This window comes from Pisolithus orientalis (genome assembly GCF_024613125.1).
Source record: "Pisolithus orientalis strain OTSU chromosome Unknown F5J12scaffold_33, whole genome shotgun sequence".
NCBI classification, from domain to species: Eukaryota; Fungi; Basidiomycota; class Agaricomycetes; order Boletales; family Pisolithaceae; genus Pisolithus; species Pisolithus orientalis.
Window position 1 is genome coordinate 181801 of NW_026260814.1, and position 21520 is coordinate 203320.

At 46.2% G+C, this 21520-nt stretch overlaps 4 protein-coding genes across 4 annotated transcripts; 3 read left to right on the forward strand and 1 right to left on the reverse strand.

Moving 5' to 3' along the window:
* Nucleotides 1-10682: 10682 nt before the first annotated feature.
* On the forward strand, nt 10683-11351 carry F5J12DRAFT_785114 (uncharacterized protein; the record flags this gene model as incomplete). The annotated part of the gene is made up of 1 exon (XM_051743174.1): nt 10683-11351. The coding sequence occupies one exon, from the start codon at nt 10683-10685 to the stop codon at nt 11349-11351; it is 669 nt and encodes a 222-aa protein (XP_051597010.1).
* A 2865-nt stretch (nt 11352-14216) lies between these two features.
* F5J12DRAFT_785115 (uncharacterized protein) lies at nt 14217-15060 on the reverse strand (the record flags this gene model as incomplete). Its single annotated transcript, XM_051743175.1, has 3 exons — nt 14217-14408; nt 14450-14526; nt 15024-15060. 3 exons carry the CDS (start codon nt 15058-15060, stop codon nt 14217-14219), a joined length of 306 nt encoding a protein of 101 aa, XP_051597011.1.
* Nucleotides 15061-16464: 1404 nt separating this feature from the next.
* F5J12DRAFT_725231 (uncharacterized protein) lies at nt 16465-17934 on the forward strand (the record flags this gene model as incomplete). The annotated part of the gene is made up of 3 exons (XM_051741615.1): nt 16465-17203; nt 17240-17527; nt 17576-17934. 3 exons carry the CDS (start codon nt 16465-16467, stop codon nt 17932-17934), a joined length of 1386 nt encoding a protein of 461 aa, XP_051597012.1.
* Nucleotides 17935-18841: 907 nt separating this feature from the next.
* Nucleotides 18842-20469, forward strand: F5J12DRAFT_785117 (uncharacterized protein; the record flags this gene model as incomplete). The annotated part of the gene is made up of 6 exons (XM_051743176.1): nt 18842-18963; nt 19044-19437; nt 19528-19600; nt 19649-19806; nt 20011-20256; nt 20356-20469. The coding sequence occupies 6 exons, from the start codon at nt 18842-18844 to the stop codon at nt 20467-20469; spliced, it is 1107 nt and encodes a 368-aa protein (XP_051597013.1).
* Between the last annotated feature and the right edge of the window lie 1051 nt (nt 20470-21520).

Consider the following 21520-nt stretch of genomic DNA (forward strand, 5'->3'; position numbering starts at 1 on the left):
ATGATGGACCCAACCCTGATGACCCTGATGGTGATCCTGACAGCAGGGGTAGCAGTGACAGGGATATCCCTGAAGACCCAGCTGAGTCACCAGAGGATCCCCTCATGGCTCTTGCTAGAGCTGTCCATGCACTTGCATGGTCTAGTTTGCACACTGGGGACTCCACTCTGAAAACCAAAGTCCACAAGCCTGACACTTTTGATGGCTCTGACCCTAAGAAACTCTGTGAGTTCCTCATACAATGCGAGCTGAACTTCCTGGACTGCCCCCACATGTTCCACTCCAACAGAATGAAGGTTACCTTTGCTCAGTCTTATCTTAAGGGTATGGCCCTGGCTTGGTTCAAGCCAGACCTACTAAACCCTGACAATTATGACTGCCTGCTCTGGATGGATGACTATCATGAGTTCTTACAAGAGCTCACAACTAATTTTGGTCTGCATGATGCCATAGCAGATGCTGACCAACAACTTGAGAACCTTACTATGAAGGATGGCTCTCAAATTACCAAATATGTCATGGAGTTCAATTTCTGGGCTTCACAGGTCAAGGACTATGGTGTTGGTGCACTCTGCCACTGCTTTTATAGTGGACTTCCAGCCCACATCAAGGATGAGATTGCTTGCATAGGAAAACCTTCTACCCTTGCACAACTCTGCAAACTCACTCAGACTGTCAATGCACACTACTGGGAGTGTAAAGTGGAGATCTCACATGCCACCAAGTCTGCCACTGACAAGTCACAGCCTTCCAGCTCCAACAACAAGTCTAAATTGTCATCCTCTGCCTCCACTCCAAAGTCCAATGCCAAGGGCAAGGGCAAGCAGAAAGATCTGCCCAAGTCCAATATTGCCCATCTTCTGGGCAAGGATGGCAAACTCACCTCTGCTGAACACCAGCATAGGATGAAGAACAACCTCTGCCTCTTCTGTGGTGAGGCTGGCCACTCCACTAAGGACTGTCCCAAGTCTACCTCTCACACAGCCAAAGCCCATGCAGCTATGGCTGGAACTCTGCCTCCTCTGCCTGTGGAGAAGGTAGAGCCAAAAAATTAGTCTGCTCCTCCAGGGAGCTTGCACAGTCTGGAGGAAGTGTTGATCCCAACTGTGTGCAACTGGACATCTGACTCAATATGTCTGCTCTCTCTAGTCCCAATTCTTTACTTCTGTCTGTAACTCTTCTTGATTACTCTGTTGATGCTGTTTCTGCATTGATTGACTCTGGCTCTTCTCATTGTTTTGTAGACCCATCCATAATCAAAAAATATGCTATTCCTGTTTCCTCCATCTCTCCACCAATTCCACTCTGCTTGTTTGATGGTAGTACAAATGCTGTCATTTCCCAAGAAGTAGATCTTTCCCTCCACTTTCCTTCCAGTGATGTCAACTCTGTTTCATTTTATGTTACTCCATTGGATTCTTCATGTTTGCTGGTATTAGGACACAACTGGCTTACCTGCTTCAATCCATCGATTGACTGGGTACTGGGCAGTATATTGTTCAAACCATCATTACAGGGAATGCCAACACCCCAGGCACCTCCATCACCTTCCACTGTGACCTCTGCTCCAGATCCGACACCCCCCACTCTGTCTGCAGTTCTGTCTGCACCTCTGACAGACTCACCACTCTCCACTCCACTTGTCTCACTCATCAATGCTGCTGTGTATGTCAGAGCCTGTGCTCTCCCTGGCTCTAGACAGTTCCACTTGCAGCTCTCCACTGATGATGTGAAGCTTCATGCATCCTCTGCTTCCTCTCCACCTCCTGACCTCTCCTCAGTCCCTCCTGAGTATCATGAGTTTGCTGACATCTTTAGTAAAGACAAGGCTACTGAACTTCCACCACACTGCTCATTCGATCTCAAGATCGACCTCAAGGAAGGAGCTTCTCTGCCCATTGGCATGATCTACTCTCTGTCTCTGCCAGAGCTTGAAGCTCTCTGTACCTTCATTGACAAGCACCTTGGCTACAGTTTCATCAAGCAGTCCACCTCTGCTCACAGTGCCCCTGTCCTCTTCATAAAGAAGAAGGACAGTTCACTCTGCCTCTGCATAGACTATCAAGGACTCAATAAAATCACAAAAAAAGGTCACTATCTGCTGCCACTCATCTCTGACCTACTTGACTCCCCAAGCCATGCTAAAGTCTATACCAAGATCAACCTCTGCTATGCCTATCATCTGGTCCACATTGCAGATGGAGATGAATGGAAAATGGCTTTCCACACTTGTTATGGTTCTTATGAGTGGTGGGTAATGCCATTCAGTCTGACTAATGTGCCTGCAGCTTTCCAGTGATTCATTAATAGCATCTTTGCAGATGTGCTCAATGTCTGTGTCATGGTATACCTCGATGACATCCTAGTTTATTCACAGGATGTGGAGTTGCACCACGAACATGTAAAAGAGGTACTCCACCACCTTCAAAAGCATGGTCTTTATGCCAAGCCAGAGAAGTGCGAGTTTCACTCCGACTCCATTGAGTACCTCAGTTATGTTCTTTCTCCCTCCAGTCTCACCATGTCTGCTGAGAAGGTTCAGGCAGTCTGCAACTGGCCTGAGCTGTGGAAGGTGTGAGACATCCAGTCTTTCCTTGGCTTCACAAACTTCTACAGACAATTCATTAACAACTACTGTGACATCATCATTCCACTCACTTGTCTCATGCAAAAGGGTGCTCCTTGGAACTTTTCTGAGGAGTGTCACTCCACCTTCCTCTGCCTGAAGGATGCCTTCAGCTCCACTCCTGTCCTCACACACTGGGTTCCTGACACTCCGCTTACAGTTGAAACCAATGCCTCTGACTATGCCATTGCTGGCATTTTGTTGATCACCTGCTCTGATGGTGAACTCTGCCCAGTCGCTTTCTACTCCTGCACCATGGCCACACCAGAACTCAACTATGATACCCATGACAAGGAGCTGTTGGCTATCTTCAAGGCTTTCCACCATTGGTGGCATTACCTAGAAGGTTCTGCCTTACTTGTGGATGTGGTGATGGACCACAAAAACCTTGAGTATTTCTCCACCTCTAAGGTCCTCACTCATTGACAGGCCTGCTGGTTGGAGTACCTTTCACAGTTTAACCTTTCCATCTGCTTCCAACCTGGCCACCTGGGAGCCAAACCTGATGCACTTACATGATGTTGGGACATCTACCCAAAAGGGGGGATAGGGACTACATGCAGGTAAATCCTCACAATCTCCACCCTATGTTTACACAGGAGCAACTCATGTCGTCCCTCCATACCACTACCCTCATGGCACCCATGCTCCACACTGCCATGGTCATTGATGTTGAGTGCTTGCACTCCAACATCATCTCTGCCCTACTGTCCAACCCTGTCTCCACCAGCCATCTTCCAACCCCAACTAAGCCTCAGTGGTCCCTGGACTCCAATGGTCTACTCTGCCTTGACAGTCACATCTTTGTCCCTGACATTGATGACCTCCACCTTTGAGTGCTTTGGTTCAAGCATGACCATCCTCTAGCAGGCCATTTCAGGCAAAACTGCACCCTAGAACTTGTCTGCAGGGACTACATGTGGCCTAACCTCTGTTCCAACATGAAAGAATATATCAGGTCCTGCACTGCCTGTGGATGGAGCAAAACTCCACATCACTGCCCTTATGGTCTACTGAAGCAACTCCCTGTCCCAGAGAGACCTTGGAACTCTGTCTCCATGGACTTCATCAAACACCTCCCCAACTCCAATGGCTACTCTGCCATACTCATGGTAGTGGACCACCTCTCAAAGCAAGCAGTGTTCATCCCCACCCACAACTGTCATCTCTGCCAAACTCACTAGGCTCTTCCTTACCCATGTCTTCTCCAAGCACAGAGTGCCAGCTAATGTCACCTCCAACAGAGGTCCTGAGTTCGTCTCACACTTCTTCTGCTCTCTAGGAAAGGCCCTTGATATGTGTCTTCACTTCACTTCAGGTTACCACCCAGAAGGTGATGGCCAGACTGAGCAAATGAACCAGACCCTCAAGCAGTACCTTCATGTCTACTGCAACTACCAACAAGACAACTGGGCTGAGCTGTTACCTCTAGTGGAGTTCACTTTCAACAACACACCAAGTGCAACTACTGGAGTTTCTCCCTTCTTCACTAACAAAGGATACCACCCAAACCTGTCTGTGGTCCCTGACCAAGACTTCACCTCTCCAAGGGCTCATGACTATGTCATTGAGCTCTCCACCCTTCATGACTTCCTCCACTCTGAAATGTCCACCACTCAGCAGCACTACCAGGGTCCAGTGGATGCCAGATGCATACCTCTGCCTGGGTTTAAGGTTGGAGAACAGGCCTACATCAAAGCCAAGTACTTCCACTCCACTCCTCCTTCAGAAAATCTCTCCAAAAAGTACTTAGGTCCATTCACCATCTTGGCCAGGCTGGGTATGCACTCTGTCACCCTTAAGCTCCCTGATTCTATGTGCTCAGTACATCCAGTCTTCCATGTTTCACAACTGGGAGCTGCAGTGGCTAACCCTTTCCCAAACTGACAACAACCTCCACCTCTGCCAGTAGATGTCAATGGTGACCTTGAGTACAAAGTGTTGGAGATACTTGACTCTAAGGTGGACTGCCATCACCACCACTGTCAACTCTTGTATCTAGTCTGCTGGGCTGGTTACAAGAACACTGACAAGGAAACCTCTTGGTTGCTTGCAACTGAGCTGGACCATGCTTCTGACATAGTCTCTGCTTTCCACAAATGCTATCTGCACAAACCTGGCCTGTATCAACCTCCACCATAGTACTCTGCCCACATAACCCTCCTCTGTGGGCTGGCTCTGCCCCTTATTGAACTACCTTAAGTACTTTAGAATTTTCTCCACTTATCTGTTTCACTTCTCAGAATCACAAACAAGGTCACAGGTCTATTTCATAGTAGTACAAAATATACAAACAAAAAAAAAAAAAAAAAAAGTCTACTCTACTCTTCCATTGCTTGCTCTCCACCACCCTCCTGTCCTTCTCCACCTTCCAGCTCTCTTCTGACTTCTTCCTCTTCCTCATTGTCCCCCTCCACACCTTTGTCCCTGTCCTCTGGTGCCTCTGACTGAGGCCTCTTCCATCCTCCTCCTGCATGCTCGAACTCAGCCATCTTGGCCTCATGTGCATCCTCCCTCCTCCTCATCTCTGCCCATTCTGCCCACTCATGGTACAACCCCCACTCATTGGCTGTCCACTCCATGGCCTCTGCCATCCGCTCCACTGCTCTTGCCATCCTCTCGAAGGCTGTTGCAGCCTTCTCATGCACCTCCACATACCTCTCCACAGCCTGCAGCTGCCACTCCCACTCCCACTCTGCCCACCAGGAAGAGGCCCCTGCTCCTGAGGGTCCCTCATGCAGTGTCTCTGGCTCCTCCTCATCCACACCACCTACCTCCCACTCATCATCCACTTCCTCCATCTCTGTTGCTCTCTCCTTCCCCTTCCCTTATGACCTCTTCTTCTTCTCCCCTCAGGAACTTCCTGTCCCTGCCCTCTTCTGCGAGGGCCCCACCACCATGTCCTCTTTCATCCAACTACACACCTTTTTCTTGTTTTGGCAGGGCATGCAGGCCCTGGTCTTGCCTTGTCCTGGCTTGCACTGCCCCACTGTCGGACTTGCTACACAGTGAGTACAGGGGGGCCACCTGGTTGCAGTGACCACCACAGAGGTCCCAGGGACCCTCTGGGCAGTGTTGACATCATACACCATGCTGCATAGTCTAATGAATGTAGAGCTGCAAGTCAGCTCCACCTGACTCATAGTGCTCCACCACTCACCTTTGTGTGGCCTTGTCCCATCTGGCCTGGGCCCTCTCCTCAGAGGCCCTCTGCCTCTGCTTTTCTGCCTCCTTCTCTGCCTCCTTCTTCCTTTGGGCCTCCTCTTCCTCCTCTGCTCTCTTCCTCTGCTCCACCTCCAACCTCTCCTCCTCCACCTTCCACCTTTTGGCCTCCTTGTGCTTGGCCTTGCACTCTGCCTTGCATCTCTCTCTCTCTGCTTGGTCTCCTCTTGTCAGTGCACCTTCTCTGTGGACTTCTCCCACTCAGTATCAGTGGAGGTGTCAGTAAGGACAACCAGTTCATTGTCCATGACTTGGGAGTAGTTGTGGACATGACCAGGGTGGTGGCTGGGGGTTTTTCTCTGGCACTGGGAGGACATGATGATGGGGAGAAAGGACAAAGGTTCAGTACCCTAACATGTGTTTTTAAGCGGTTCTTCAGACTCCAACAGAGCTCCACTGCAGCTAAAGCCATTATCCTCAAGGCATCAAATGGTTTCAAATGATCAACTCGTGTTGATCTCATCTCATACATGTGGCCTTCAGGGGTTCAGGTCCTAGGGGGGGGGCACTGTCATGGTTGTGCATTCATCCTAAGTCCTCACTCACTCTGCACCCCTTTCCACTGGTCATTCACTCACTCCACACCAACTCTGCCCAACTTCTGTCAGTTACAAGCCATCTCCACTCCAGCTGCTGTTGGACTTGTACTGCTCTCCTACCAGACTAAATGGACCATTCCCTGAGGAGTCATGTGACTACCTTCAGACTCCTCCCTGACAGCTTGCAGTCAGGTACTCCACAGTGCATGCACTGCATGGTCCAGCACCTGGACTGTTTCCTTTTTTGGATGTTCTATGTTACCTGTTTGTATGTCCTCCATCTACCCTTCATTCGTTGTCTAGGAAGTTTTACTTGAAAGTTGCTGGGTCTCCATATGTCAGTTCTGATTCCAGTTACCATACCTCTGTGGTAGTATAAAAGCATGTATCATACTCTGTCATTCCTCAGTATGAATATTGACTTAGTTCCTACTCCCTCTGTCTCTGTCTTCTGCCTGTTGGAGTTACCTCCAACTGTCTGTCTGTACTCCCCCTCTGAAATATGAGGGCTGAGATCATGCAAGGGGGTAGCACATGAGCTAAACCCAACACCCTTACCTCAGCAGATTTCATTCCTGCCAACACTCTGCCAGTCAGAGTTCTGCTCTTTCCATTGGACTTGCTTCCAAACCTCTCCCTGGACCTCATCCAGTGTCAGAGTTGGTTGGAGTAGGCCCAGACTTGACACCATGCATGCTTTAAACAATCAGGGGAAGGCATTATGCCTGGTCATGCAAGCTATGCAAATCTCCATCATAAGTTATCAATCAATCTAGTGGGATTACAGTTGCTGATGTGTATGATTACAGAAGCTGTTCTCAACACTTTACCCTGGTATGACAATCTGCATTCCATCTGGCAGGGCAACCCCTCCTTTGACTCTGACCCAATCCATTCTGAGCTGGACAAAAATCATGCTGAAGATTTTTTAGCTCTTGTCCAAAATACATTATCTGGTATGCAGAAGACTTCAGACTTGGGAGTGGGGTCACCCACCACTCTGGTGGATGAAGGTACCCCTTCAAATACAGGGACTGAGGAAATGCATGGTGATCGAGATCTGGAGGATGGTGAAGTCAATGAGAGGATGTCTCATGTTGGTGATCTAGTCATGAACAAGGGGGATGAATTTGCCAATAGTATCTTTGATCTGGAAGGCATGGACCCTGGCTTTGGAGATGGAGAGGATGTTAACATGGACTTGGTGTCAGTTCATGGTGATCAGGTGTGTTTCTATTGGGACATCACTAATGGATCATTGTTAATGAATCAGCAGTCATATCCTCAGCTGTTGACTCCTGAAGTGCAGTTTCAATTTTCCCTCCCTCACAAGTTTCACACACCTTTCTCAGATAATCACTCTGCATTCTGCTAATCACCATACCTTCATCCCCCCACTTCTACCAAAAGTGTCATTTCCTCTGCATCATCATCATCTAGCTCTTCCCACAAGGGGAAGGCTGTCATGAGGACCCTGTGGTCCTCATGATCCAAGACAACATCAACAGAGGCAAGTTCTCTCCTAGTCACTTGCAACAAGTCTCAACTTCAAAGCCAGGTCATTGACTTGAGTCAAGAGGCTGAGTCAATACTAGCATCTTCATCTTCTGGTAAGACTGCACAGTACCTGGCAAAAATGCAGTATATGCTGAAGGATCAGGAGCTTCAGTTGAGGAAGGAGCAGCTCAGGATGCAGTGGAAAGACATGGAGGATAAGCATCAAAGGGAGCAGGAGCTCTGGAAGCTCAATATCAAGCTGAAGAATGCCAAAGAAAACACCTTCATGAGGCCCTTTGACTCAAGATTCAACTTGCAGAGCTCATGAAGAGTGGCAGCAGCTCTGGCTCAACATCTTCCAACCCCACTGCTCAGGCCAGCCACCCTTCATGATCATGTCTGTTTCTTTTTTTAATCCATTGTTGCATCTTGGCTCAGCTCATCATCTTCTCTGTTGTACTTGTGTTGCAGTCCCAGTGCATTGCACAATTGTTAAGTACATACTCTCCCTGTACTGTATTACTTCTCCATCTCCCCCATACTCACCCCAACACTGTATCAAGATGCAATGTAGGGTACATTTCATTTGCAAAATGTGTGTGGTATCATGAGTGACTTCTCCAAGGTCAGTCATAAAGCACCTGGATCCTGTGAAGACCCTTACATACCCTTGTCTTCAATGGGTGGGACTTAGCTGATTCCTACAGCATTGCTAGCTATGCTCCTTCAACTTTATATGGTGACCATTTTGGTCTGTTTACACTAGGTACATTTGCACCCCAGATATTGGAACAGCTCATCTAACAGCCTCATTTGAAATCACTGACCTGGTGTTCCCACAGCCTCTCCTATCATGACCATGTCACTGTCCTGTTGGCCCAACCCCTCCTCCATTGCCCACCAACTCAAGGGCTTGATGATGCTAACCATCTCCTCCTCAAAATGAATCACCACATTATGCAAGATGATGCAACACATTACCCAGTAAACTGTGACCTTAACATCCCTCTCATTCCAGATTTTCAAGCACAGCTCACAGAGACTCTGAAATCGACCCTTCAAGGCAGCAAATGTGTGCTCAACATGGATGCAGACCTTTCAATGTGATTAGCATGCATACCAATACAAGGTGAGTATCACCTTAGAAAGATATTTGTTATATAAATTCTGATTGCAAGATAGCTGCCTGCCCTTGGGTTTTTTAAAAGGAACAGCACACCATTCCTCCATGGGATATGCACTATCTGCCCAGGTCCAGTGATCTTCAGGGATAAGGTCTCCCAGTCATGATGCAATGTGAGTACCTTGAAATGCCCATGCATCATGGACACTTCCAGGGTGATCAAGCCCATAGTCAACCACAAGTAGGTTATGCAGCATGATAACAAGCTATGAGTGGTAAGTATTCCATTTTGCATGCATTGGAATACACACCTGACAATTGAGCAAATACCTTGATTTTCTGTCATAGAAGCTCTCCCCAAGTATTTGGGGCTTTTCAAAGAGCAGAATCAATGAGCTGTCTGCAGCAAAGACTCCATTTCTCCATGCCAGACATGTCCATGATTCAGTGAAGGTACATGCTCTTTCCATATCCTCCAAGTTGTGAGGGGGAATATTGACAAATGTGTCATGCTCATCCAGTATTGCAACCATGACCTGATTGGTGAAATTGATCACCAATCCCATACTAACCCCAGCCCACTGGGCCACATCCTCTGGTGATGCCACATTCCCATAATGCCCCACACAGAAAAGGAAAGTTGTGAGTTGAATGGCAACCAGCAACTGATGATTTTCAGAGCCACTATGAAATATTGGGTGGCTACTTATTTGATCAAGGATGTGATCAAAAACTTCTGGCCATACACAAAGGCATCTAAGGAACAGATGAGGGTGATGGTCAGCAAAATGGTCAAGCAGGCTGAGCTGTGATGACTGCATCAATGCTACAGCAGGTTTTTCAAGAACCCATGCATGCTCTACTTCATCCTTCAGAGCCTCAATCACATTCAGGAGCTGTCCACACCACCTATCCCTCTCAACTATCAAGTTTGTATCATCAGAAACGCCGGAGTTGGAATCCATCAAGATTGGAGAGATCAGAGACAGCAGAGTAATGAAGAGGACACTCTGAGATGAATCAGAATCCCCATATGTTGCAGTTGAATCACTATCATCACTACTATCAATTTCAAGATGTGCATTTTCCAGCCTGGCCATTGCTACTTCCAAGCTAGCTTCATCAAGTTGTCTGAGGAGATTTTTGCAGAGAGATTTGCAGGGCATTGTTCTTCAAGACTTAGCTATTTAATTATTTGATATACTGCTAAAACTACTGTAATGATGCTACACCATTCAGCTTGTTGGAGTTGAAAATTGTAACAACCCACACTCCTGCAGATATGACAATGGAACCAAGTACAATATGTCAGCCTTGATACTTCCTTTTTAGTACAGTCCTTTATGTATGTAGGTATATAAAGACTCATGTAGTAGGTAGGAGGGGGCAGTTTTTTATCAAGAGACCCTTGGCCAGTTCTGATGAATGACACTTGAGACCTTTCAACAGAAACACTCTTACTAGTGTGACCAAGTCCTGTGACTGTCACATATTTTGAACTACCTCTTCCCTCTCTCTTTGCTCTGCTCCCTCTAATCGAAACCCTTCATGATGACATCAAACTCCATCTTGGTCTGATCAACTGAGTGTGTAGTCACCTAGTTGTGACTTGCTGAACATGTTTTCCTTTACTCCAGCTAGTGTCAACAGTGAGATAAAGCATCAGTGCTCAACCATGGAACCCATGGCAATTGGCCCCTGGGTATTTGGTGAGACTGAGCAGAATGGGGAGAGCATCACTGATGAGATGCAAATCTGTCAGGTGACCTCTCCCATGGTTCCCAAGTCTCCAGACTGCAGTACGGACGAATATGCATTATTTTCAGTTTGCATCATCCGAGAACCAACAGGCACTGTAAACAATGACAGTGTCTGGTGCCAGCACCTCAACACAGTAGTCAAGATGGATGCTGAGTTGCAAATGAATGAGGATCTTGATTTGGTACAGACACCAGCTCCTGCTAATAAATTTAAACTACAAAGGCCTGTAGTATGGAATGAGAGCTATCAACCAGAGAAACCCAAAGAGTGGGTAAGGCTGGACATACCACACATGAAGGAATCCACACCAGCACCAGTGAGACAGCTGGACTGGTCCACATTTGAGGAAGATGACTCTTACCTTGGCAAGATCCCACAGGAATGGACTCAACCCATAGCACCACAGCCACAAGTTGATAGCAGCTCAATGATGGGTGAACCACAGGTTGTGCCATCCAAAAAAAGGAAGGGCTGCACAATTGAAGATGGCAGAGCCATCAAAGCATATGAGAATGACTTACCCTTTATCCTCCCCCATGGCAGTGGTGACAACAACCCAATGACAATCATTCAAGAGCAGTAAGCTATTATTAATTCTCTAAGAAAGGAGAATCTTTGCAACAAAGCAAGAATAGGATGATTTGGGCTCAGACCAGAACAGAAAGAGAATATTGAAGCTGTGAACTTGCTCAACTTCATGAATGATAAGACACATAAAGGCCTGACATTACCAAATGAGAAGAAAGAATATGCCAATGTATCTGGCTGTAGAACCACCCCATTAGCCCATGCAACAAGTGTGTTTCCCCACCAGAGCATGCTACTGAGAGCAATGCGTGGGGACCCTGATGACAATGACCCAGACTCATTGGATTCCAGATCTGGTGGCAGGGAGGGTAGCAGGAACCCCTTCCCAAGTAGTGGAGGCCCACCTTGCAGACCAATTGTGCCCAGGGTTTCATCTGACTCTTCATCTTTGACTGGTGACTCCTCGAACACAGATGGTTTGTCCTCATTTGGGTCTGACTTCCTAGGAGAGGAACCATCTAGCACAATCACAGCTGATTCAGATCAAACAAAGGCATGGAAGTGTGAGAAGAAGCGATGCTACCAGGCTAAGTTGAACAAACTGAGGTATCAGCAGGCATTCCTCAAGGAAGACCCACTGTTCACATACAAAGGCAAAGTTCAGGTTGGACTATTCAAGAAATGGTGTTGGGAGCTTCATGATTGGGTATGACATGCATGCTTGAACTGCAAAAAGAGTATCCATATTGCTAGGAAATACTTGAGTGGGTGTGCTTACCAGTTCTATGAAAGGGACATCCTAGATTTGAGAAAACAATATTCCCTCACTGAATTTTTTGAGGCACTCTTCAACTACATATTCCCAGCAGATTTCCAGATGCAGCAACACAATAAATTTGATGCATGCCAACAGGATCACTGTTCAGTGTTGGACTTTTTGTGCCAACTTCAAGAAATAGCAGACACTGTCAGAGACATAGGTGAACATGAGGTCATGTTAGCATTCTGGAGGTGCTGCCAACCTTATCTATGAGTGGAACTCACCAAGAATGGGTATGATGCCACCATGATCTCCTTAGTGACTCTTGAGTCTGAGTGTGTCAGGTATGAGAAGGCAAAATGTGTTATTGATGAGGAGCAGCATCAGCACCAAGCTGGAAACCACAAGCCCAGAAATAGAAAACTCCCTTGCCAATTCAACACACACACCACAGATCAAATCAGCACTGCCACTGTAAAAACTTCATCAACTATGAGTGATAACAATATGGGCAGAGCCCAGGATAAGAAACCTGACAAGGAAAGGAAACAGCATCTCCATGCTGAAGGGAAATGTTTCTCTTGTGAAGCAACTAACCACATTGAGCAGAACTGTCTGAAGTGCTGGCAGACCTGCACTAAGCCTTATAGCAATAGGAAAATAACAGTAAACTCTGTGGGACTTTCGGTGGAACAAGTACAACTGGCTGCTCTAAGGGAAGGGACTGACTTGGGCCTGTTTGCCACATCTATAGTGTGTTCTGAGACACCTGAGCTCCAACAAGCTAAAAGGGACTTGGTAAAAGCACAAGCCATTGCAACCCTATATGATGCTGTTCCCCTTGCCCTAGACCAGACAGACATCCCCAGCAACTCACCCTTCCAGCTGGGCCACTTCGAAATATCAGAGCATGGAGGACCAGAAACATACCTCCTTATTGACTGGTACACTAACAAAGACCACCTGCTGTATTATTCAGACCTCATAGATCCTGATTTTGACATCGTGTGATGGCTTCACCTGAAGAAGTCTGAGTGATATGATGAGCTCCTCTTCAAGCAGTGGAACCTGTGCATTTCAAGCTTCACAAACTCCAAAGCTAGGGCATCTACACCATGTAATGGCAACAGCTACTGCTTGGATAACTATACTGGAACAGTGAATACATTAGCATGTGCTGCAACCAATCTCCCTGGCATGAAACAGAAACATAAGTCTAGTGACACAGTGACTGAGTGGAATTCTGCATGGGTCAAGGGCAGACCATGGGTTTTGCCAAAACCCATTGTTGTGGTAGTGAAGATCAATGACCAGCCATGCCAGGCCCTGTTAGACTCAGGCTTGCTCTCAGACTTCATATCTACTACATTGGTGGACCAATTACAGTTACCACTTGATATTCTTGACTGGCCACTCAACCCACAGCTAGCAGTCTCTGGGTCCCATAGTAAAGTAAAGGCTATGACCTCACCCAGCATCTCTTATCAGAATATCAATGAGAAGCACATTCTAGACATAGTGAACCTGGATTCATATGACCTAATACATCAGCAAAACACAAAAATGTGTTAGTAACTCATAGCTGCCCATAGTATTTGCACAATTCCATATTAGTCCAAAGCAATGTCAAGCATCCTAGCAACTCATAGTGCCAGAGTAGACTACACCAGACTTGCCCAAAGTAGCAGCCAGCATCCAAGCAACTCATAGCACCTGAGTAAGCCACACCAGTGATACCAGCAATCCAAAGACCAATAGCTACCTAGCATACAAGGGAACAGACACACCTAGCTAATACAGCAACCTAGATTCCCACTGTAGTAGAGAACTTGGTAGATCTAACTTTGTTCATATGCATGAAGGCAACAACAACAACACACAAACATAACATACAGCATTTTTCAATAAGTACAGGAAAGTAATGGATAGTACTAGTCTAGACAAATGGCAAGTATTTGACTACCAGCATGCTCAATAACTGTGCCTATCAAGATCCAGCCTAAGTAAAATAGTGGCCCAAAAGAAAAGAGTGAGCATAGCATACCATCAGACTCAAGAGATGGCTGCAGCTCACTGGCCAAAACACTAATGTTGAAAATAGGCTCCCCCAGTCTGTGTTTTTTCATTGCTACACATAATGAGCTGACCTCCATATCTTTTTCAGTGGACTCTTGCCTTGCTGCTGCCTACCTTGTACTTGTACAACTTGGCCATCAATTCATATTCATGGGCAATGCATGTCACCAGAGCTTGTTCCACATGAAAGACTTTGCATTGTGCATGTGCTACATTGAGAAGGAGAAGTGCCTTGTGATTCAGCTGACTCTTTGATTCATGCTGCAGATTGAAAACCTATCAATGAGCAGTTATTAGGAAGGAAAAAAAGAACTTACTGTGTGAGTGGACAACTCCAATATTCCATACATCTCAGCTAAGACACCAGTTGTCTCTGCTTTGACCTTGGCACCTACTAGAGGGGCTGTTGCAGGAAGAGAACCTGCTATCACAAGGCTTATGGGGCAGTCCTTTGCTGCCTGGGTGACACTCAACCATGGGCATGGTCAATCCAGCATGAAGGTGTGTGTGATTGAGGTTATAAACAGACACTGAGTGACTATGTTTGCAAATGGGATGTGATTGGGTAGTATATGAGAAATACACTCCATAGCAATCTGAACAACATCCTGATTCACACTGAAGTGATAATCATGTAACACAGAATTGGCCTGCCTGACCATCTAGAGTATGCCCTGCTGTCCAAGTTGTGGTAAAGACAGCTTCCAGAGTCACAGTGCTGTCACAATGCACATGAGCCAGCTGTCCTCTGGGTGCAATACCTGGGTCAATAACTTAGTCCACCTTCATGAGTCTCTCCAACCTTTGAGCTTGAACATTCATAACTCTCAACACCCAACACACTTAGAAGATGTCCTGATGAGCACTAACCCCAATGACTATGCAACTCACGATTACCCAGATTTTGTTCATATGGCATTTGACACATGGGGGCCAACCACAGATGACTTCAAGGGCACAGCTAAAATGTTTGGACTTGGCCCAATGTTTATGGACAAATTTAATGGCAACCAGTTCAGCAACCTACAGGCATCAAATATGTACTACCCCTTCAACTCCCACAATGAATGGGAGCTGGCATTGTGGTTACTTCATTCAGGCCTGAGCATGAGAGCTATAGACTCTTTCTTGCCATTGTCAATCATAAGCCTGTCCCTATTCTCTCTGAAGATCATTATTGATGTGCACCAGATACAGCTACTAAATATTTCCTTTCATACAGCCAGAGCACTTCATGGGCTGGCTGAGTTACTGCCTGGTGGGCCATGCTGGCACTCAATGGAGATTACTCCTTCACAGCCAACCAAACACCCTGTGCACTTGTACTGGCATGATCCCCTGGAATGCATTGTGTGGCCCCTCAACCACCCTTTGTTCTCTGACCAGCTCAATTTCATTCTGAGGCATGTATACAAAACACCTGAGAAGCTTTGTAGGGTGTATACAAAGTGGATGACCGCTGATAATGCTTGGCATATGCAGGCATGTTTCCACTGCGAGTTATAGATCCTTTTATTCAATTGATGTACCCCAGTCACAGCTTCCAAGCAGAGTGACTCTTCTTGGCACAATACTTTCTTCAGACAAGACAAATGTTACTACTTTATGTGGTGGCAGAGTTGCTCATCCACTTCTCATCAGCCTAGCAAATATCAAGATGTCCACATGCCTAAAATTGTCATCCAACTCATTTATGCTCGCTGCTCTCCTCCCCATCCCCAAGTTCATGCACAAGAACAAGCATATGCATGGCCTCCTCGAAGATAGGCTCATTCATGAATGCCTGGATATTGTACTTGAACCCATCAAGCAAGCTGCCAAACTCAGCATTATGTTACCAGATTCTCTGGGGCACATGCAGTACTGTTTCACACCAATCGTGGGTTATATCACCAACACTCCCAAGGCTGCCATGCTTGCAGCTGTTGGGGGAAAGACTTCCCCAATCACCATGGCGATGTACAAACAGTTTGGAGACCCATTCCGATGTGAGCCATGAACTGTGTCCACCACTTTGGCTCAGCTTGCAGTGGTGAAATTGAAGGTCCACCCTACAAACATCCAAGTCTTCTTTTGTGAAGCATAGCACTTCCACCTCAGCAGAGTTAGTGACCCATTTTGAAGGGACATTCCACTTTCTTGTCCAAGCACTTTTATAACTCTGGAGCCCCATCACCACCTGCACAAGGAATTTTGGGACCACGACATGAAGTGGTGCATAAATGCAGTTGGTGAAGCCAAAATCGACTTTTGCTTCTCAGTTTTACAGCCTACTGCAGGATTCTGTCACTTTAAAGGTGGTGTTGCTAAGCTGAAGCAGGTGACTGGATGCATGCACTGTGATGTCCAACATTACATCATCAGTGTTATCACTGGAGCAGCCCCTCCCAAAATCATTACTGCTATTTGTGCACTCATGGACTTCCAATACCGAGTCCAAGCTTACCACATTGACAACAACAATCTTTGTATAATATCTTCTGTACTGGATGAGTTTCATGTGCACAAGCAGTTGATACTTGATCATGGTGCACAATGTGGTAAGGGAAACAAGCCCATTGACAATTGGCACATCCCCAAGTTAGAACTCATGCAGAGCATCATACCAAGTGTGAAGCATGTCAGGGTCACCATCCAATGGACTGCTGATGTAACTGAACACACCCATGTATCAGAGATCAAGACACCCACATCAGCTAGCAATAACAATAACTATGATCCTCAAATTTGCCAGCACCTTGATCATGCTGAAAAATGTAGGACATTTGAACTTGTGACATCATTATATGAATCAAAGACTCACTCCCATGGTCATGCAGAAGAAAAGTCCTTGGAGGTTGAGGATGGGAGTTCTGATGATGGCGACAGTGAGATCAGTGATCACGAGGAGGTGAATCTAGTTTCCAAGATGCCAGGTCCCATGCAGCCCATCACTGATTACTTTGCCATCTCTGCATGCCTCAGGACCCAGGATCCAGACTCCATTCCCTTCCCCTTGTGTAGTTTTATTGCAGATGATACAATGATCAACCTTTCCTATGACCCACCCTTGCAATGCATTAGTGTTGATGGTGCTGCCAAGTAGTTTGGACTACTTGACCTCTGAGCCACCCTTGTTGATTTTCTAAATCATGAGAAGGTGTATGGACCAAGCTCTGTGCACACTATGAGTGGGCAATGTTGGGGATCAAGCTCTTCAACCCTGCCTTTTACTGATCTGCAGGTTTGGTACAAGATGCAGCTGCAGAACATGGAAATACATGATATCATGGACATCCTCCCTGCCCAGACTCTCTTCTGTTCTCCACCTTGTGAGACCTGGACCCTTGGCTGCTATGATGCAGCTATCATCAATGTGGACCCCCATTTCAAATGGCCAGAGAGTGGCCTGAAAGGTTTGTGGTCCACACTACTTTTCTGTGTCACTCACAAGAGTATCTTAGGTCATGTTGTTGGCCAGCTCCATCTCCTGATGTGCCCTTTTGGCAAGAGGGGGGTAAGATGGTTGTGGACAGACTGTTTTTTGGTCTACATACAACATTTTGACATAGCAGCTGAAGATGCAACACACCTACATATCCTTAGGCATACAAAGAGAGCAAATGGCCAGCATCTTGGCGATGTCATCCCACTCAGTCAGGTCTGGGTGTTTGCACATCTCATACCTCGCTTCAGGCAAACTGCAGATAATCAATTGACAGCATACAACTCCTTCAAGCATTCTACTGAATTCTATCTCAACAAATACTTTGACAGAAATACATACTTTGCCCTAAGTCATTCGGACTCTCCTCCCATCTAGTCAACATACATGTTACCTTACCATATACCAGAGCTTATTACATGTTAATGTTGAAATGCATCAGTATTTTGAGTGGTGGCACCATTTTTGAACATGTGACCCTACTTGTCAACAACCCTCAGAAATGTCCAAAGACTTGAACAAAAACAGATATCGAACAATAGATGGTACCTATAAGCTGATCGATTCTCTCCCCCCACCCAAACATGGCTGCACAGTTCATGTTATGGACAAGTTCACTGCTTCAGAACTTGAGGGCACCATCATCTGTGAACCACAGATACAAGTTAGCTCTCCTCAGAGCCTCAGTTATGTTACAAATATTATCTTCGAGTCCTTCAGAGATACATTCACCTCCATAGCTCCCAGGTCCCTGATTGTCCCTCTGAAAACAATTCCTGCATCTGTCCATAGCTATTCCACCCCCTTCAACCAGAGTGGCTTGTCAGAGGACAGCCTGGTCAGCCTATATGACAACAATAGAAAGCACTGGAACTGGGAGCTTCGTCCACCCCCAGGCTCTGATTCACCTCCAAAGCAACCTGGGCCACTTGCCTCAGAGCTGCCAGTAGAATTGGAAAAGCTCTACTTTGAAAGGCAAGTTGCTCTGTTTCTCAATGCTATCAGAACTGCTGCCAAATCCATGATGCCCAGTCTATCCAGAAAACCCCAGCATCAATGGATGGTGGACTGGAGCAGAACCAGCTTATGAGTTTCTACAGGTTATTCCCAAAAGCCTAACCTCATCCTTGTCGATAACACCCCAGTATCCCTTGATGAGATTACATGGTTAAGTCCCAAAGTCATTGCGAGTACTCAAAGGAGTCTTTCAAGCCAGCATCCCACCTTGGGAAGACAATGGACACTAAGGCATATATAACCCTCATCAACCAGCCCTGGAGGTGCTATGTCCTTGGATTATCAATCACTGATAGTGAACTTCTTCAACTTCACTTTTACAACCACTCCGGTGGTGCAATCTCACCCTCTATCAATATCCACACTGATGCAGAAGTCTTCATATACATTGTATGTGCCATTGCATTCAGCTCCTGCTCAACCCTTGGCTTCAATTTGACCATAGAGATATCCCCCCATCCTGCACACAGCCACAAAGGCACAGCACTTGCGATACCTCTCACCCCTTTCCCCTCTCCTGCAATGCCTTCTCCTCACTTGGAGTCAGGCATCCTCCCCAGTGCAAACTCACTCCTGACTCCTGCATCACCCGAACACATCCCAGCAATTGGGAGGATCCAAGTAAACAAGACCTTCTATGAGGTGCTCAATGTATTATTCTCAAGCACAGGCTTTCTAGGAAGGGGTACTGTTTGTTACCTCACATGCTACAATGGGGAATACTATGTCATCAAGGATTATTGGGTGGAGGAGTTGGAGCAGAGGACAGCCCTGCATGAAGTCAACATGATGAAGCTGGTCCAGGACATCGACAGAGTTCCCAAGTTGCAACACTACTGGGTCATTGAGGTCGAGCTGGGCATTGTCAATAAAACTGAATGATATCATGATGAGAAGTGGTGATCAATTGTGCATGAAGTCTCAGGAGAACTCACAGTGTGATTGGCTATGAAGCCATGTGCAAGGCCAATGGTAATGTTCAAGACAAAAAAGGAACTCGATTCATGCATCCAAGATATTTTACAAAGTACATATCCTCTTCCACTTGTAAAATCAATACTAATTCCTTTAACAGTCCAACAGCAGGCTCTCAAGAGGGGTGTCCTCCATCGAGATTGTAGCATCAACAATACGATGATTGAGGACTTCACAAATGTGTTGCACAGCTTTCTCCTCAACTGGGAATTTGCTGTATGGGTCATGTTACAGGGGGAATATGACTTGGGTGGCACAGTAAGTACTGTGCAAAACATTTTGGAACTTGAAGCTGATAGTACACAAAGGGGACAGTCCCCTTCCTTTCAGTGAATATCCTTTGCCAACTCAAGGAAGCCATCACTAAAAGTGGAAAGACTAATGTCCCATCAATCTGGAAAAGTGCCTCTCCCACCCACATATTCATCAATCACCCTACTACTATACACCATACATTTGCAGATGATATTGAATCCCTGTTCTATGTTTTCATCTGGATCCTCATTCCTTTATGATGGGCCACTTGGCCACAAGCATCAAGATATCAGCCATGAAAAGACACTTCTTGGCTTGTGGAGTGAAAAGGCAGCCAAAGATCTCAAAATTGCCAGATGTGCTAAGTTCACAGTCCTTAATGACCCATCTGAATCAAGGCTGGATTCCAAGGTCTTGCAATGTTTTCAACATCTAATCCCTCTGGCTAATGATGTGAGTCAAAGTGTGGTTCAGTGGTGAAAACCAACCAAAACCAACACAAAAGACAAAATGAGTGAGTGGTGGTGTGCCTATGCAGTACCTGGATGGTAGAACCTGTTCTTTGGGAGGGTTTTTATGAGCTACAACAATCAAAGACAAGTGCTGAGGGTTGGGGGTGCTCCTGATGAAGAAGATGCGGGAATGCAAGAGAATGTGATAGGGTAGACTGCTGTCAGCCTACAGAAGGATGGATGACAACTTAATTCAATGACCTAAGCTGCACTGAGCTCAGGGAGGGCTTGGAGCAAAGTATATTGATGATAGACAAGGATAAGCAAAGTAGACAATAGTTAGACCCTTAATAAAGTCTCAACTATCAAAGCTGCTGAATGAATTACTGAGTGATGATAAAATGCAAGCAAGAGGGGCTCTCTGATGTCTTCTCTTTTTGCTATCTAAGTACAGTGATTTATATACAGTACAGGGGTGTTGCCCTTGGAAAACAAGGTGCAAACACTTGGTAAGCAATTGGTAACTGATGAGTAAGGAATGTAAGCAATGGGTAATCATCTTGGAAAGCATTGGTAAGCATTGGTAAGGATTAGCAAGCCAAAAAGCAAAGAATCAGTAAGCAAAGTCAAAAGATTGGTAAGTATTGGCAACAGGTGAGTCAAAGACAGTCAGAACATCAAAGTATGAGTCAAGTGATGTCAGGAACTGGGAAAGCACACTGGAATCACATTAGGGGGAGGCTGTGCATGTCACATCTTGAAGAGATTGCTTCTAGGCCAAGGTGGGATGACAGAGAGGCAGCACTGATCTGATGCTGATATAGTACATCCAAAAGTGGACAGGGTGAGTCAGATGTCAACAGGGGTCAAGCTTTGGGGGTCTGTGGGGTGACAGGAGCATAGGGGATCACAACTTTCCCCCCCAAACCATCCTCTCAGTGAAGCAAATAAAAACTTCATGAATGAGGCTCTGTTGGAAGAGAGGATGAAGGGGGAGTGTCTTCTGCTGTATCTTGCAACAAGGAGGCAAGATGTGCATCATACTCATCATGGATGTGATCAGGGAGAGTGGGGAACAGTAGATTATACTGTGGCTGTTGCAATCTTGGAAGAATGATGTATGAGACTGGTATGAAGACATTGCAGGGAGCAGGGAGGAAGGATCCATATGCTTCTTGGACTGGAGAGACTGAAATGACCACATAAGACCTTTCCAAGCAAATGATGGACCTGAGGCAACCAAAGAATGTCCTCCTAGAGGTCAT